Source organism: Protopterus annectens, chromosome 3.part0 (genome assembly GCF_019279795.1).
Source record: "Protopterus annectens isolate FY-2018-M chromosome 3.part0, PAN1.0, whole genome shotgun sequence".
Lineage (NCBI taxonomy): Eukaryota > Metazoa > Chordata > Ceratodontiformes > Protopteridae > Protopterus > Protopterus annectens.
Window position 1 is genome coordinate 1,624,354,137 of NC_056731.1, and position 17,286 is coordinate 1,624,371,422.

The 17,286-nt window shown below is 46.7% G+C and overlaps 1 protein-coding gene and 1 long non-coding RNA gene across 3 annotated transcripts in view; one reads left to right on the top strand and one right to left on the bottom strand.

The window, feature by feature from the left end:
• Window positions 1–17,286, bottom strand: part of YWHAZ (tyrosine 3-monooxygenase/tryptophan 5-monooxygenase activation protein zeta) — a 785,842-nt gene that overhangs the window by 49,061 nt on the left and 719,495 nt on the right. For both annotated transcript variants that reach the window (XM_044065656.1, XM_044065655.1), the window contains exon 5: window positions 11,352–11,447. In XM_044065656.1, the coding sequence (XP_043921591.1) occupies window positions 11,352–11,447 (96 nt within the window). The remainder of the gene's footprint in view (window positions 1–11,351; window positions 11,448–17,286) is intronic.
• LOC122796903 lies at window positions 7,058–11,475 on the top strand. Its single transcript, XR_006364012.1, has 3 exons — window positions 7,058–7,071; window positions 7,453–7,456; window positions 11,354–11,475. It is a non-coding gene; the product is annotated as an uncharacterized LOC122796903 (long non-coding RNA).

A 17,286-nucleotide genomic window follows, 5' to 3' on the forward strand; every position in this document is an offset into this window, starting at 1 on the left:
AGAAAGCACTGCCCCCCCCCCCCGAGTCTAAGGTAGACGCTGACAAAACCTGTAAGGACATGCTGTCCGCTTGAGATTGTGCAACTTCCGAGGTATCTGCTTTATCCACACTGGCAGAAGCAGAATCCTAGGTCAAGCCAATGGCCACAGACTGAGGAACGGTCAATAAAAGGTGCAGCTGAAGTTGGCCCTCTTCTTTGGCGGTTCAGACAGGGTGTTGGATGCAGCCTCCATCCCCAACGCCATTTGTTTTAATCGTTGGTTTTCCAAGTAAAGATGTAAGGCCTGTAGATGACAACGCAAGGTCTTGGGGCAAATGACAAATAGTGCAGTTCTCGTAGTCGTATTCCCTACATAAAGAGAGACACTGATTGTGGGTGTCTTTGTGGGGAATCTGTCGATCACACTTACATTTGCAGTTTCCAGATGAACAAATTATATGAAATAACAGCAGAACTGAAAGGATCCCCAACGGGGTACTTAACTGAATTTTTCTTGATCTGACATCTGCAAGCAGCACCTGGTGTAAGATTGGCAACTGAAAAGTTCTGCAGAATTGCCCTCGTAAATCCTGCTCTGGAAATATGGTCCAGATTGCAATGTTTGGTAAAGGTATGCAAGGAGGGACCAGGTGGCTGCCTCAAGGATGGAAGTTGTGTCCAGGCCTTTGAGGAAGGTCCCATAAGCTATGGCTCTTGAAGAGTGTGCCTTGACCCCATGAAGCAATTGTTTTCCATGGTAGGAACAGCAGATAGTTTCCCTTATCCAGCAGGAGATGGTTTGCTTGGATACTGCCTTGCCCAGGGCCCTGGGATGGAAGAACACCAGGCTGATTAGACTGTAATGGTCTTAGTTTTGTCCAAATAGAACTTTAGTAGTTTGTGGATATCAAGGGAGTGTAGTATTCTCTGTCATTTTTAGGAGGGGGGAAGAAGGGGGGCAAGTGAACAGACTTATTTAGTGTCAGCTCATTTACCACTTTGGGTATGAAGGAAGGTTTGGTATGGAAGATAGTGTGTAAGATACTGTAACCTGGGGATGCCATAAGCACCTGTAATTCTGAAATCCTTCTGGCCGAGGTAAGGGCTACCAATAGGACTGTTTTCCTATGCACATCTGCAGGGAGGCAGAGCTGGTTGGCTCAAATGGGGCAAGTATAAGTTTTTCTATAACATAATCCAAGGTGGCAGGATAGGCTTCTTTTGTGGCCTAATGTGTAGGAACCCTTTTAAGAATAGTTTAACATCCAATCTGGAGAGTAGGAGGATCCAGAGGTAAGCAGACAGGTAGTAGATAAGTGAACCTTCACTGAAGTATAAAAGGCCTGATTTTATGAGCTCTCACACAGGCCAAGACTAGAGGAACATATGCATGAAAGGGGTTTCCCCATGCCTTTGGAGACGCCATTTGGAGAAACTTTCCCATTTGTAAAAGTAGGATCTCTTGGTATTGCCTAGCAACCTGCAGGACAGATAGCACGTCCTCAGTGTAGTGGTGTCTGAAAGGAATTAAAAGTTTACCACCCAGAGGGTTAAGCAAAGCATCTCCAGGTGTGGGTGAATGAGAAACCCCTTCTGTTGTGTGAGCAGGTCCACCTTGTGAGGCAACTTGTGGTGACTGCCCTTGGCAAGAGATTGAAGGGGGATCCAATGCTGCCTTGGCCAACAGGGAGTCACTAGCAAGATGGCATGCCCCTCTATTTTTAGGACCACCTTCTGAATGAGAGGGAAGGGAGGGAAAGCATACAGAAACAGGAGATGAAGGCCTCTTACTCTCCAAGTTAGTGGAGACGGATCCTTGGCAAAGTTCAAGCGTCTGTTCTAGGGAGAGGTAAATCTATTTGAGGTGTGCCCCATTGGTGTACAATGTCTAGGAATACATCTGTGCAACATCTACTCGTCTGCCGAGAGCATCTGCCTGATGGTTATCCTGGGATGGAATGCAGACTGTCTGCAGAGGTGTGTTGTTCTGAGAGGCTAATTCCAAAGCTTGCATTGCTGGTTTGTTGATGTACCACATTAGTGTTGTCATCCATTAAGATTTGTAAGGGGCCTGGCTGCATAACAGGGACAGAGGCCTGCAGGGCTAGGTGGACTGCAGTGATCTCCCTTTCACTGATGTGCTTTCTCTAGAGGGATGGCTCCCATAGGACTTGCACCTTGAGGCCATTCATGGCTGCTCCCCAGACTAGATCTAAGGTATCTGTGTGCATTACTTGTGCTGGCGTGGTGGGTTGTAGGGGCAGGTGTGGGTTTACTTGTACCTGTTGAATCCACCACTTCAATTTTGTCTTTAGGCATGGAAGGAAGGGTATCTGAAAGTCCAGTGGGTGGCTGTGTTGTGATCACACATTCTTCAGGTACCACTGACTTCATATGCAACCTGGCTAGTGGCAGCTTAGGAATACTGGCTGCCATAAGGCCTAGGAAGTGCATGAATTGCCTGGCTATAGGTGGTTGACGAGAAGGTCCTGGAAGTGGCTGACCAGGGAGGTTACCCTTGTCCTGAGGGAGGAAAGCCTTCATCAGGTTGATCCTTATCCTGCATCCCAGGAAGGATTTGTCCTGTGTTGGGGAGAGGGATGATTTTGTGAGGTTGAGTGTAAATCCCAATCCCTGGAGAAGTGACATGGAGAAGAGCAGATGATTTCTGAGCGTGTCTTCTGCAAGTATGAGGATGTTGTCTAGGTATGGGGTAGATCTGAATGCCCTTGGTCCTGCAGCAAGCTACTACTGGGGCTAGGCACTTTGTGAAGACTCGGTGCAGTGGATAAACAAAAAAGGCAGGGCAGTAAATTGAAAGTGTGAACAGGGTCCAGCAAAGCGTAGCTGCTTCCTGTGGTCTGGGTGGATAGGGTGTGGAGTTAAGCCTCCAAGCTGAAGTCCCCATAAAAGCCTTGGGCGGCAATAGTGGAAGTTAGTTTTGATTCTGAAGGGACCTTCAGAAAGAGGTTTAAGAAGATGATCCAGGATGGCCCTCCAAGAGCCATCCTTTTTTGGTACCGTGAATAACCTTAAGTAGAATCCTTTTCATTCTTGGTCTGGGGAAATGGGTTCAATAGTCCCCTGAGCGAGAAGGTCTTGGATAATCTGAGGGATTAGGTGTAGTTGGTTCTTGGGAGGGAAGGGGATGCCTAGTGGAATGTTTTTTTCCTGCCAACACATTAAGTATCCTTTTTCCACAATTGCCAGGACCCAGCAGTCTGAAGTGACTTCTTTTCAGAGGGGAAGACAGTGAGAGGCAGGATGAGAGGGGAAGGTGGCTGAGGCAGTCACGCATTACTCCTATCCTGAAAGGGCTGCCTGTTGGGGGGCTGAGGAGTGGCTGCCCTAGGGGAGATCTCCTGGACCCTTTTTCTATGTCTGGAAGTGGAAGAGGCAACTGGGGCAGGGGGTCTTCCTGACAAAAGAAATCTTTGCAGGATAATTCCTATAAAAGTTTAGGACTGAGGAGACCAGCAAGTGTTTCAGATCCTGGACTTCCTTACTCTTCTGGAGGCTTTTAAACAGATCAACTGACTGTTTGCCAAGCAAGAATTTATTATCCAGGGATATATCCAAAATGTTAGTCTTAAAGTCTCCATGTAGGGGCTGTAGTTTAAGCCATAAATATCTGCATAAAACAGAAGCTGGTGTTACAGATCTTGCAGAGGCCTCAGTTGCATCATAGCTGCACTTTGAGTGTCTGGCTAACCGAGATGCCAGGGACAGCTTAGATGCCCATTTGTCTCTTGTTTGGGAAGTTGGGCAACAAGGACAATAATGATGAAGCCAAACCTAGGACATATTTGACCATGTTGGTCTGGTAATTAATTGCCCTAAATGCTAGAGTGGAAGAGGTATACATCTTCCCCAGCCTGTCCATTACCTTGCTATCCTTATGTGAAGGCAAGAGTGAGGAAGAAGGAACATGCCGGGACTGCCCGTCAGGGGCCACAGCTATAACTGCAGGGTCCACCAAAGGGGGTTTTACAAGAAATTTGTAATTGTCAGGGGACCTTATAAAAATAGTCAGGTTTCTTGTGAGCAGAAGGTTGTGAATCAGGAGTCTGAGGCAGATGCAAATGTTCAAGGTATGCTGGAATTACAGGAGGAATAGCTGAGGGGGAGGGTGATTCCATCTGGTGCAACTCAAAATACCTTTTCTGAATTCCAGTCATCTGAGCTGTATACCATTTAAAGTACTCCCTTCATTTCAGTTAAGTTTCCCCAAATGTAATATACTCAGGGGTGGGGTGGGGGGTCTCCCTCAATAGTCTCCTCACATCTGGGGAGCAGCAGTCCACAGGAAAAGCTATTGGAGACAAGTAACTGACTCTGAGGATGAGGCTTCGGCTTCTTCCTCTTCCTTCTGGGGGAAGGTAAGAGGGACAGTGGCAGCAGAAGCTGGCCTGGGGCTTAGCACAGGGAATGTGGTTGCTGAGGGGGCCAAGGGCCAAGAAGACCTGCAGCAAGGACTGAGAAAAGGACTGCCAGTCAGGTTGTTCCTCAAATAAATGCTTGTCTTTTTTTTAATTTTTTTAGAGTTGATTTTGTAGATGCCGAGGGCCTAGTTTCAGGGATCTGGTCTATGAGTGAGGTTTCAGATTCCTAGATCGCGGATGGGCATCCATTAGAGCCTGGTTCCCCCTCGACCCTGGCAGTAGCCTACGTCAAAATAACCTCAGAGGACATGTCTACCAGTACGTTGGAAGCGGCTTCCTAGAGGGAAGTCTGTGAAGGTGCCGGCTCTAGCGGACTTCCCTCAACCCCTATATCGGCAGTTGGTGGGGTGTCTGACAATGGAGGAGCAGAAGTGGTAGGCCTAGAAAAGTACAGTTTTGTACCTACCACAAATGAAGATGTCCGATAGGTATGCATCTGCAGTTATCACATATGGGTTGTCCTGCCTCAGGCAGCCCTTCGGTCGGCTGGATTCCAAAGTCTGGGTCCGGCGTCAGCTGATGTCGCCCTTTCCCAGTCACAGCGCCTGGGGTATAAAAGCGTCAGCCGACGCCATCTTCCTCAGTTTCTTGCCCCAGATGCCAGGTGCCCTCTAGAAAGGCTACATTTGGAAAAATGCAATAAAAAATCCAAACATTTGCAAAAATATATATGTAAAAACAAATACACCATAATAGATCCCCCCAGCTAGCTGAGAGGTAAGCACCCTAGGAATGCCACAGAGGGGAAGGAGGGAGGGTAAACCTGACTGCAGATGCATACTTAGGACATCTACATTTATGGTAGGTACAAAACTGTACTATGTCCTTCAAGGATGCATCTGCAGTCATCACATATGGGTAGAATACCACAGCCAATATGGGGGTGGAGGTACTAGGAAAAGGATGGTGTAGCTAAGATACCCTGCAGGACAGCCGTAGCAAATCCTGCTCTGGATCTGGAATATAAAGGTAAACTGTAATGCTTGGCAAATGTATGCACGGAGCTCCATGTGGCAGCTTCTAAAATGTCTTTTGTAGCCACCCCTCTTAAGAAGGCTGTGGAGGTGGCTGTGGCTCTCGTAGAATGAGATCTAATGTTAGCTGGTACAGTCTTTCCATGAAATGAGTAACAGCGGATGCAATTTCCTATCCATTTTGAAATTGTCTGTTTGGAAATTGCTTTTCCTTGAGTACCAGCAGCATATGCTACCAGCAGCTGGTCAGTTTTTCTGAAACCTTTAGTTCTGTCCAAGTAGTAGCGCAACTGTCTGTGAATGTCCAGGGTGTGCAGCAGTTTCTCCCCTTTGTTTTGTGGATTTGGGAAGAAGGTAGGCAAGTGAATGGCTTGATTCAATGAATCCCTGGATACCACCTTTGGCATAAAAGTAGGATTAGTTCTTAATGAAACTCTGTCCTGGTGAAAAATAATAAATGGCTGAACTGCCATCAGGGCCTGCAATTCCGAAACCCTTCTTGCTGAGGTTATTGCCAGAAGGAAAGCAGTCTTCCATGAAAGGTACTGTAGATCTGCAGATGCTGCTGGTTCAAATGGAGCCAGTGTTAGTTTTTCCAACACGTAGTTAAGGTCCCAAGCAGGTAGAGGTGGTTTCCTAGGAGGTCTGATATCTTTAATTCCTCTTAAGAAACGGTCTTAGGAGAAGATGAGAAAAGACAGGTGGATCAGTATTGTACTCTGCTGAAATTGCTGAAGCATGAATCTTAATAGAAGAGTAAGACCGCCCATTGTGGAACATTTCTGCCAAATATTCCAGGATGTGCCATGTTCATCATTGTCACATCTAGGCCCTTTGTGGTGTTCCAGATGAGAAATCTTTTCCATTTTGCTGAATATGCCTTCCTTGTGGAAGGGCGGCGAGCTTCCATAATAATATTCTTCACTCTGGGATAGCTTATCCTGAGGAGGAGTCAAGGTATTCTCCACGCTGTTAGTTGCAATGTTTTCAGGTTGGAATGTAGAGTTTTGTATCTGTGCTGTCAGTAGAAGTGGCCATAGAGGTAGGGGCCATGGTTTCGTACGTGACATGCTCCTTAGCAGTGGGTACCAGTGCTGTCTTGGCCAGTCCGGAGCTATCAGAATCACTTTTGGCTGTTCTGCCCTGATCTTCAGTAACACCTTGGTCATTAATGGAATAGGAGGAAATGCATACACGGTCAGATTTCTCCAGCTGAGAGGGCGTCCACTTTCCACGCTTGTGGGTGGTATGTCCTTGAGCAGAATTTCTTCAGTTGATTGAGGGGGGGGTGCAAATAGATCTATGTCCGGGCTCCCCCAAGACTGTGTTGAAAAATGTCTGGGTGCAGCATCCATTCGTGTGCATCCATGATATTTCTGCTTAAGCTGTCCGCCAGTGTATTGTCCTTCCCTGGCACAAACTGAGCTTGTAGCTGTATATTGAGTTTCAAGGAAAGATCCCATAGATTCATTGCCAGTCTGCAGAGGGTACGAATTTGTACCTCCTTGCTTGTTTATGTACCACAACTGTGGTGTTGTCCATCCTTATTAGTAGATGGCCTTGATGCAGAAAGAGTTTGAAGGCCTCGATTGCATGCATCACTGCTAGCATTTTTTTGATGTGCATGCGTAGCTCCTTTCGTGACCACTGTCCTTGGATACCTCTGCCCTCCATGTGTGCTCCCCAACCTAGGTCTGAAGCATCTGTTGTAATAGTTTGGGAGGTTTTTGGCTTTGTGAAGGGCAACCCTCTGTTGGACCGGCTGGCCTGAGCCCACCACAGAAATTCCTTGTGAAGGCATGGAATGAGTGGGATTAAAGTTTCCAAACTGACTGCTGAGTCCATAAACTCCTTAGGTACCACTGTAGCTTTCTCATATGTAGCCTTGCTTGTGGAATCAAAAGAATACAGGATGCCATGTAACCCAGGGCCTGCATGATTTTCCTTGCAGTCAGCTGGGTTTGTCTTGTCAGATTCTTGAAGTAATCCGGTAGTTGACTGTTTTCCTTCTGTGAGATAGGCCATTTGGGTGGTTTTATCTAGATCCGCACCCAGAAAGGTTATTCTTTGGGATGGAACAAGTCTTGATTTGTGCATGTTGACTGTATATCCCAAGGCCTGTAGAAGATTGATGGCATAATTTAAGTCAGTTATCAAAGTTTGTTGGTTGTCCGCTTGTATACGGCAGTCGTCCAGATATGGGTAGATTTGAATCCCCTGGAGTCTGCAGTGTGCTATTACTGATGCCAGGCATTTCGTGAATACTCTGGGCGCAGTAGATAAGCCAAAGGGCAATGCTGAGAATTGATAATGCTCTGACCCTACAAGAAATCTGAGGTATCTTCTGTAACGTTGTCCGATAGGGACATGCAGGTATGCCTCCTTGAGGTCTAGAGTAACCAGCCAAGACCCCTTGCCCAGCATGGGAAGGAGTTGCTGTAGAGTCAGCATTTTGAATTTTGGCACAATGAGATAAGTATTCAGTACGGACAAGTCGAGAATTGGTTTCCATTGATGCTCTTTTCTTGGAACAAGGAATAGCCTGGAGTAAAATCCTTGGCCTTGTTCTGAAATAGGAACTTTTTCTATGGCTTTCATTTGTAGTAAGCACAAAAGTTGTCCAAGGAATTGCCAGGAACCACACGTATTCCAATACTCTTTATTTAGACAAAATTGCAAACAGATTGTTGAGCGCTTTCATCTAACGACTAAGATTTCAGAGAATTTTGTAATTTTGTCTAAATAAAGAGTATTGGAATAAGTGTGGTTCCTGGCAATTCCTTGGACAACTTTTGTGCTTTTCATGTTGCTATTGGTCGAGGTCTTCTACGTTTTTCATTTGTAGTAAGTTTGAGATTCGTTTCAAAGCCTCTGCCCTTTGATTTGGTGGCAGACCTGGCATGCCTTTTCTTTTTGGCAATGTGTGGAAATGGAACCTGTATCCCTTGTCTATTATTTGGAGTGTCCATTTGTCTCTTGTAATGTTGTGCCACTTGCTTGAGAATAAAGAAAGCTTTCCGCCCAAAGGTGCTTCTAATTGAGCCCTGGTTGGCGGAGTCCAAGCAAAGTCATTGAGTTTGTCCTTGTGCAGCAGTTGCAGGTCCTGAACTGCCTGTCTGGATTGGAGGTTGCCATTGACTGCCTCTGTAGGAGCCCCTAGCTTGCCCTCTACCTCTGGCACGCCTGTTCCTGCCCCTTTGAAATCTTTCTGTATCCGGAAAGGACCAATTCTTGGAAGGCCAGTTTCTGCTGAATCTAGGCGGTTGGACTTGAAGAAAATCCTTAACTGTTTGTACAGATTCTTTTCCTCAAATTTCTTTAGGACGTCTTGAGCAGTGGAACCAAATAACTTTTGCTTTTCCAGTGGAGCATCCAAAAGCTTAGCTTTAACATGTTCTGGCAGAGATTGTTCCTTTAGCCAAGCATGCCTGCGTAAACACCTGTCATTGCTGACCTACATGAAGCTTCCAATGCATCATAACCACACTGCAAGAAGTGGTTGCTAACCTGCTGGGAGTTATGTACCAGATCCTGAAGGGATTTACGGTCAAGGGGTTCAGAAGACGACAATTTCTTATGCATTTCTTCTAATACTCTTGATACTGTATCATGTGAAATTGACAATTTAATGCCCTCATAGCAAGAGTGGCAGAAGTATACACTTTACCCAATCTCTCTAATTCCCTGGACTCCTTTGCAGAGGGGAGTGGGTTCTTAGTAGTAACAGCTGCAACCCCTTTAGGGCCCTGCGAAAGGGTTTCAGGGTCAGCAGAGTGGGCCTTATAAAGAAAATTGTGTGTCCGGGACCCTGTAATACCTATCAGGTATCACAGGGGCCGGAGGCAGGGTGTCAGGGGTCATACTAGAGTCAGAATATACATCAATCGCATTTAAAACAGGAGGAATAGCCAAAGGTCTATGCTGAGGTAAATGAAGAAAAGTTTAGTCTTTTCCTGGAATCCGAATATTCCTGGCCCTGCCATTTGAAATGCTGTGTGAAGGGTCTCCCCAAAGGAAAGCTCTTCAGGAGGGGAGACAGAGGGAATAGATTCCTCTGCATCCGAATCCTCGTAGGCCGAATAAGCCTCCTCCTGGTAATCTGAATGATCCGAGCCAACAGAGGCCTCCTCTGAGGAAAGGGGATCAGGAGGATCCATCCTGGGCCTTTTGTCTAGAGAGGGTTGGGAGCCCCTGTCCGGATGAGGCTGAGAGCCCCTAATTAAGGAGATAAGGTCCTCTGCTAAAGTTAGAATCTGTGAACTAGAAGAAGGTCCCTGAGGAATAACTCTGGGAGGCATGGCTTTAGTGTGTTTTGCAGCTTTAGCCCTGGTGAAGGCCTTAATAGACATGGATGCAGGAGGCCTGGCTGCACCACATGCTGGAGTAGCTTTGTCTAAAGGTATGGTGTCGGAAGATTCCAATACACCAGTTTCGGAAGGCAATTCTGTAAGACTCTGTAGGAGCCTCCGGGGCCGAGGCTGTCGGTTGAATTATTTCAGGGTTCGGAAGTTCCAAGGACTCTGTATCAGCAGAGACAGAGACACTCGCGGTAGGCCTAGCCGTGGTTTCAGCCGAAACCGCGGCCCACGTGTGTCGGTCCTTGTCTTTCCGTTTCTTAATTAAATGTGATGTCGGGGTTTCCGACGGCATTTTGTAAGCAAAACTATCCCCAAAAAATTCTGCGAACTCCGACTGACGTCTAAGAGTGCGTCGGTTGAAGGAAGCGCAGGCTGAACAGGCCGAGACGTCGTGGTCTGGGCCTAAGCAGTGTAGACAATAAGAGTGGAAATCCTTATGAGGTATTTTTCCCACAAGTTAAACAATTAACTTTTTCTGACATCGGCTGAGGCAAGAAAGAGTCCCCAACGGGGTACTTAGCTTTTGAAGTCTTCGGATAGCGAATTTACAGGAGCTGGCCGACCGGCACTTGCCAACTGCTTCTGCTTCGGGCACCACGCGGCAAGAAAGACGGAGGAAGATGGCGTTGGCTGACGCTTTTATACCCCAGGCGCTGTGACGTCGGGGAAAGGGCGACATCAGCCGACGCCGGACCCAGACTGGAATCCGGCCGACCGAAGGGCTGCCTGAGGCAGGACAACCCATATGTGATGACTGCAGATGCATCCTTGAAGGACATCTTTGGCCTTTTTAAGTGGCTCCACCTTGACGGCAGACTCCAGATCCATTCTTAAAGCTAGTCTTAACCTTTGGTTCTCCAAGTATAAATTTAGGGCTGCCAGAAGACTTCAGAGAGTTTTGGGAACGAATGACTGGCAGATGCTACAGGTGTGGTATGGTTGTGTTCTTTGTCTAAACAGAACAAAGTTAGTGGGAGTCTGTGTGGAATTTGACATCCGCACCCACGTTTCCCCTTCCCAGCGGACATCAGCTAAGAAAACGAGCAACCAAAGCTCAAGCAATAAGGTTCCCCCAACGGGGTAAAGACAGAGAAGCCCAAGTGATCGATCTGATGTTCGACTGCGGCAGAGAAGTTCTGAGGTCTATGCATGCAGACCTGACATTTAAGGCCCCTGTGGTTTATGGCAGTCAGTGTGACGTCCCATGCACTAGAAGCAACCAGGCTTGAGCTTTTGCAAAGGAGCTGAAATTAGTCACCCAAGGCGAAGGATCCCACAAGTAAGAATACTGCAACATGAGAACAGAAGGACATCATGCAGTTAATTGCCTGAAGCTTTTTCTTTGGCATCTATAGCTTTAATAAATGCATCATCTCATGCAAATCAGAATAAAAGAAATCAAAATGGGCCCCAAGACAATCCAGTGGCACCCAAATTTAACATTTTAAAAAGCATGAATGACAGACAAATGAAAACTAAACGCAGTGCTCTTAAATCATAAAAAACGGCTATAGGAGTAAAAGGTAGTTAAGGCATTTTAGCATTACTATACTATGCAGCTGAAAACATGATAGCCAACTTCTGCACTATACTCACAGTTAGGTTGTCCCTCAGTAACTGCATTATTAGTGTGCTGTCTTTGTAAGATTCTTCATGCAATGTATCAAGATCTGCAATTGCATCATCAAAAGCCTGTTTCAAGGATACAAAAAAATGCATTACTTTAAAGTCACTGCAAACCAAAACAATTTATTTTTACATAAAGCACACACTACTTACAACTATTAAAAATCAATGTACTTGTCTATTAGTTGATCTGGAAAGGAGTTTGTAGTGAAAAAGCAGTTCAAGTAAACTTACCATAATGGTAGAAACATGCTAATACATCACTGTTGCTGAAGCTTAATCTACTTGGGTTATATCCTTCCCAGGATAGGACCACCAGCCAGCATTCAAAGCTTCAGGGCACCATCCATGTGCACCAATTGCCTGAAGATTGAGCAGAGCCATATAAAAAGGCAAACTGGGTGCTAAAAGCATCAGACCTCCTCTCAAAAGGGAAGGCTACAGCCCTGAAAGGAAAAATGCAAGGTAAGGAAAAGCGATAGTAAAACATGAAACGATATACACAACGGTATAAACATCCACATCCTTGCAATACATCAAAAACAGATGGAGGGAAGAGAGTTACTGCAACAGTGCTCTATTAAAACATCTACAGTTAAGGGAAACTCAACTGTACCATGTTATATGTTACATCACTGCTGCAGTAATCCAAGCTGTTTTGGTAGACTGCCATACCTTAAAGGGAGACGAGAGTTCAAGAATCCATGTGTATCTGCAGAACGGGAATAACAAAGCTTGCTCTGGAAAAAAAAATCTAGTTTTTATCTAGTGCTATGTGAATGTACAGAGGACCAAGTTGCTGCCTCTAGAATACAACCCCTTTCCAGAAAGCCACTGAGGCCAAAACCACTGGGTGATCCCTAATCTGTTTGAAGTGGTTAAGATAAGAACAGCATTAGACAATCTAGAAAGTCTGCTTCTACACTGGTTGCCTTTTTTCCTAACTTCATAGGAGGCAAACAAGAAGTTATGTACTCACCATAACGTTCAATGTATGTAGTCCATCTCACCTCACATTCTTACTCGTGGGTTCGGAGCCGTATATAGGCTCTGACTCTGCCAAGCTTTTCTAGCTCGAAGTCTTCTATTGGCTGGGCTAAGCAGGTACCCCATGCTGCATTGCTCCATATCCCCAGATCTAGTTTGCTGTGAACACTCATTCATACTCCATGCATAACATCAAGGTAAAGAAGAAGCTAAAAGTGAAGGGAACTAAATCAGACCTAACCTCCAGATCCTCCAGGAAGGGGGAAGGTGGGAGGGTAAGTAAGAATATGAGGCGAGATGGACTACATACAAACATTATGGTGAATACATAACTTCTTGATGTTATGTAGTCCAATCTCGCCTACATTCTTACCAGTGGGACAGCGTCCCTAGCACCTACATCCCGGGAGGATAGGAAGATACTCCCGAGTACTGTGGAACCAAAGCAAGACCTGCCCCCTAGATACCACGTCCAACTAGTAATGAGTAACAAATGTGTAGAAGCCCAAGTAGCTGCCGCACAAATCTCATCCATAGACAATCTGGCTTGATGGGCTATAGATGTAGATACAGCCCAAGTAGAGTGAGCCTTGACCGGAAACTGTAGATCTTTACCTCCTGCAGAATAAGCGAAAGAGATGCAACTGGATATCCATCTGGATAGGGTGATTTTGGAGACCAGAGACCCAATTTTGTTTTCCAAAAATGAGACCGTTGCTAAGATTTTCGGAGATCTTTAGCTCAGTGCAGATAGAAATGTTAACTGTCTATGTACATCCAATTGATGAAATTTAAATTCTGCCTTGTTTGAAAAAAGGGGAAAAAATACTGGCAACTCAATAGATTAAGATTAGATATGGATGCCACTTTAGGAAGAAAGGAAGGGTTTGGTCCAAGAGAAACTCTGTCCTTATGAAAGATCAAGTATGGAGGTTTGATAGAAAGAGCTTGAATTTCTGAAACTCGCCTGGCTGACGTGATTGGCTATTAAAAAGGCAGTTTTCCAGGTCAAGAATTTTAAGTCGCAGGTAGCTGCAGTCTCGAAGGGTGGTGAAGTAAGGGCTTGCAGGACAAAATTTAGATCCCAGGGCATGATAGGTTCTGAGACCGGAGGGCGGAGTAACCGAGTGCCCTTTAGGAAAGCCTTACAGAGTCTGTGAGCCATCAGACTGGGCTCATTAGCAACATGAAAGTTAGAAATTGCTGCCAATTGAACTTTAATGGTAGCAGACGCTGAGCCCTGATGGAAAAGCACAGACAAACTCAAAGACTGAAGCAATTGGGGCTGTGTAAGGGTCAATTCCTTGGGTATGAGCCCAAATAGAAAACCTTCCATTTGCTAGAATAAATCTTCCTAGTAGAGGGCTTATGAGGGGAAGACAAAATATGAACTACCTCAGGTGAAAAGTGATGAAGCCTAACTGACAGAAGTGGAGTAGCCAGGTTGTCAACCGGAGGGTCCGCAGAGAGGGGTCGAACTATCCTGACATGTCAGTAAATCTGGTTGTGGGTCCAGAATCCAAAGTGTCTCCACAATGCAGGGGTGGAGAAAGGGGAACCAGACTTGGCAAGGCCAGTGTGGAGCAATCAGAATGATTCTGCTTCCCAACGATTGTGCTTTCTGAATTACTTTTGACAGCAAGGGAAACTGAGGGAAAGCATAAAGCAGACCGAAGGGCCAATTGTGAACTAGAGCATCCCTGGGTGACTCCCCCTGTGGGGGGGATCAGCGTGAAGTAGCTGCTGCATTTGGCATTGAGAGGGTTGGCAAAAAGGTCGCAGCAAGGCTGACCCAATCTGCTGAAGATTCGTTCTGCAACTAGACGATTCAGGGACCACTCTTACGGCATCAGAATAGCTCTGCTTAGCCTGTCTGCTATCACATTGGAGTTTCCCGGAATGTGTGTTGCCGCCAGAAACCGTTGGGAAGATACTGCCCACTGCCACACTTGCATGGCCTCTCTGCGCAGGGGGTATGATCTGGTTCCCCCCTGCTTGTTCAAATACCACACCACTGACATGTTGTCTGTGTGTATTGCAATAGTCCCTAGAGGTAGAAAGCTCTGAAGTGCCTGCAATGCAAGTAGCACCGCTCGCATTTCTAGGACTTTGACATGCAGGTGTGTATCGTGATCTTGCCACGTGCCTTGGACTGTCCTGCCGAGATAATGACCCCCCCCCCCAATCTGGGAGGTGTCCGTGATCACGGTGGCAACCGGGGTTGGTGGAACAAAGGGTTTTCCTCTGTCCAGATTGTTGGTGCAAAGCCACCAACTGAGATGGTGTTTGCATCTGTCCATGAGCAAAACAGGGTGGGAAAGTGGAAGTTTTTGGAGAGACCATTGAGCAAAGAGGAGCCTCATGTGCGATCTCGCTAGGGGGAACCAACATAATTGTTGCTGCCATAGTCCCCAGGAGTTGAAGAACCCATCTTGCCTTCGCTTTCCTCAGGGGTAGCAGGGCATGCACCTATTGCTGTAAGACTGATTCTTTCCTGCGGTAGAAAGGCTCGCATTTGAACGGTGTCTAATTCTTCACTTATAAAAATGACACGCTGTGAGAGCAACAAGGCAGATTCTTCCCAGTTTAGTGTTATGCCCAACTGTTGAGAGTGATGGTAGCGTCCCTGGTTTGGATTAGTAGATGCCTGGTGGGGGCGGTAAGGAGCCAGTCGTCCAGCTACAGAAACACTTGGAATCCTTGACGTCTCAAGTGAGCTGTCACCACCGCCATACACTTGGTGATCACCCTGCGGGCTGTGGTGAGTTCAAAGGGTAGGGCTTGAAACTGGAAATGACTGGCTCCCAGCCGGAAGCATAGGTGACTCCTGGATGCCATGTCCATTTTGACATGGTAGTACGCATCCTTGACGTCGATGGAGCACATCCATACTTCTCCCAACAATGGGAGAATAGACTGTAGTGTGACCATACAGAACTTGGACTTTTGTACACAGATGTTCAGTTGACAGATCTAATATGGGTCTCTGGTCCCCTGTTCTTTTCAGCACCAAAAAGAATCTCGAGTAAGTCCCTAATCCGATCTGGTCTGAGGGGACATGGACAGCTCCATTTCCTAGCAGCTTTGAAACCTCTGAAGCTGCGTGATCCCTTTGACTGGGTGGAACGTCCGGGATTTTTCTGACTGGAGGGGGGTCTGACTAAAAGGGGATGACGTAACCTCCAGAAATTATTTGTAATACCCATCAGTCCTGGGTGATGCTTTGTCAGGCTTACGGGTATAACGATATTCGACCCCCGACTGGCTCCGGAAACGCACAGTCGGGCATCCCATCAGGAACGAGTGTACGGAGAGCTGTGAAAGGAATCGCGGTCTCCCGAATTGCAGGGGCCCCCTCTGCCTCTAGGGTGGCATCTCCCTGAATAACCTCCCCCTCCTCTGCCTCTAGAGGGGGACTCACCTTGTGCACAATGAAAAAACCTCTGATTTTTTGAACCACAAAGGGAAGGGAAAAACGAACCCCTACAGCAGACAGGGTCTTTCCCCCTCTTGCTCGCACCTGGTGAGGGTGTCTCACTTTGGTTCCGAGCAAAGAACAGTCAAAGGGGGAATCAGTGAAAGAAGACTTTAAGGCCTCCGTGAAATAACAAAGTCGCAGCCAGGCTTTCCTTCTAAGGGCGACTCCTGAGCCCGCTGCCCTACTCGCTCCCTTGGCCGCATATGAAATGAGCCGCATGGAGGAGTTAACGATGGAACTGAGGGTAGACACCTGGGTGTTAACCATCTGAGCCACCGCCTCAGGCAAGTTACCCATAAGAGTATCTCCTAACTCCTTGAGATCTCTCTGGAGCAGAGTAAAATGAGACAGGTAGTTCAGCGACCGTAAGGTGAAGGTTGCTGATGAGAGGGTACGCTTCCCGTACAGGTCCATGGTCCTAGACTCCTTGTTAGGAGGATGGACGGAGGAAGAAGTCTCTGCTACTTCCTTGAGTGGCCGCCACCACCATGGCATCCACAGGGCCTCCTTTGGACAAAAACTCCTTACCCTAAGGGAGCAGAAAGAAATTTGGGTTGCCTGGGTAAGGGTTCCAAAGAATCGGGGTTCTCCCACACCCTCCGACAAATTAAATCCAGGAGCTCGAAGGGTGGGGACACCCAGGAGGTGGAGGGCTGAGCACCAAAGGCCTTCAGGAAGACAGACTCCTCCTCGGAGGGGGCTTTGGACGGCCAGTCACCTCGGTTTCAATATTTCCAGGATGTCTGAAGAAAAAGTACAGTTTTGTACCTACCATAAATGTAGATGTCCGATAGGCATGCATCTGCAGTCCTTACAAATGGGTTGTCCTGTCAGGCAGCCCTTCGGTCGGCCGGATTCCAAAGTCTGGGTCTGGCCTCAGCTGATGTCGCACTTCACCCGACGTCATAGCTACAGTTCTTCGGGTATAAAGGTATCAGCCGACGCCATCTTCCTCAGTGTTTCTTGCCCCAGATGCCCTCCAGGATGGCTAAATTTGGATAAATGCAAATGGTTCCAAATAGTAGAGAGCAAACAAAAAATAAGCATGTATGTACATATATACAAACAAATACACCATAATAGATTCCCCCAGCTAGCTACAAGATGGGCAAATACCCTAGGAGTACCTCAGAGTGGAAGGAGGGTGGGTAATCCTGACTGCAGATGCATGCCTATCGGACATCTACATTTATGGTAGGTACAAAACTGTACTATGTCCTTCAAGGATGCATCTGCAGTCCTTACAAATGGGTAAAATACCATAGCCAAACTGGGGGAGGAGGAGAAATAAGATTATGGTGTAGTTAAGATCCCTTGCAAAACAGCAGTGGCAAAACCTGCTCGGGATCTGGAGTATAAAGGTAAATTATAATGCTTGGCAAATGTATGCACAGAGCTCCAAGTAGCGGCCTCTAAAATGTCTTTGGTAGCCACTCCTCG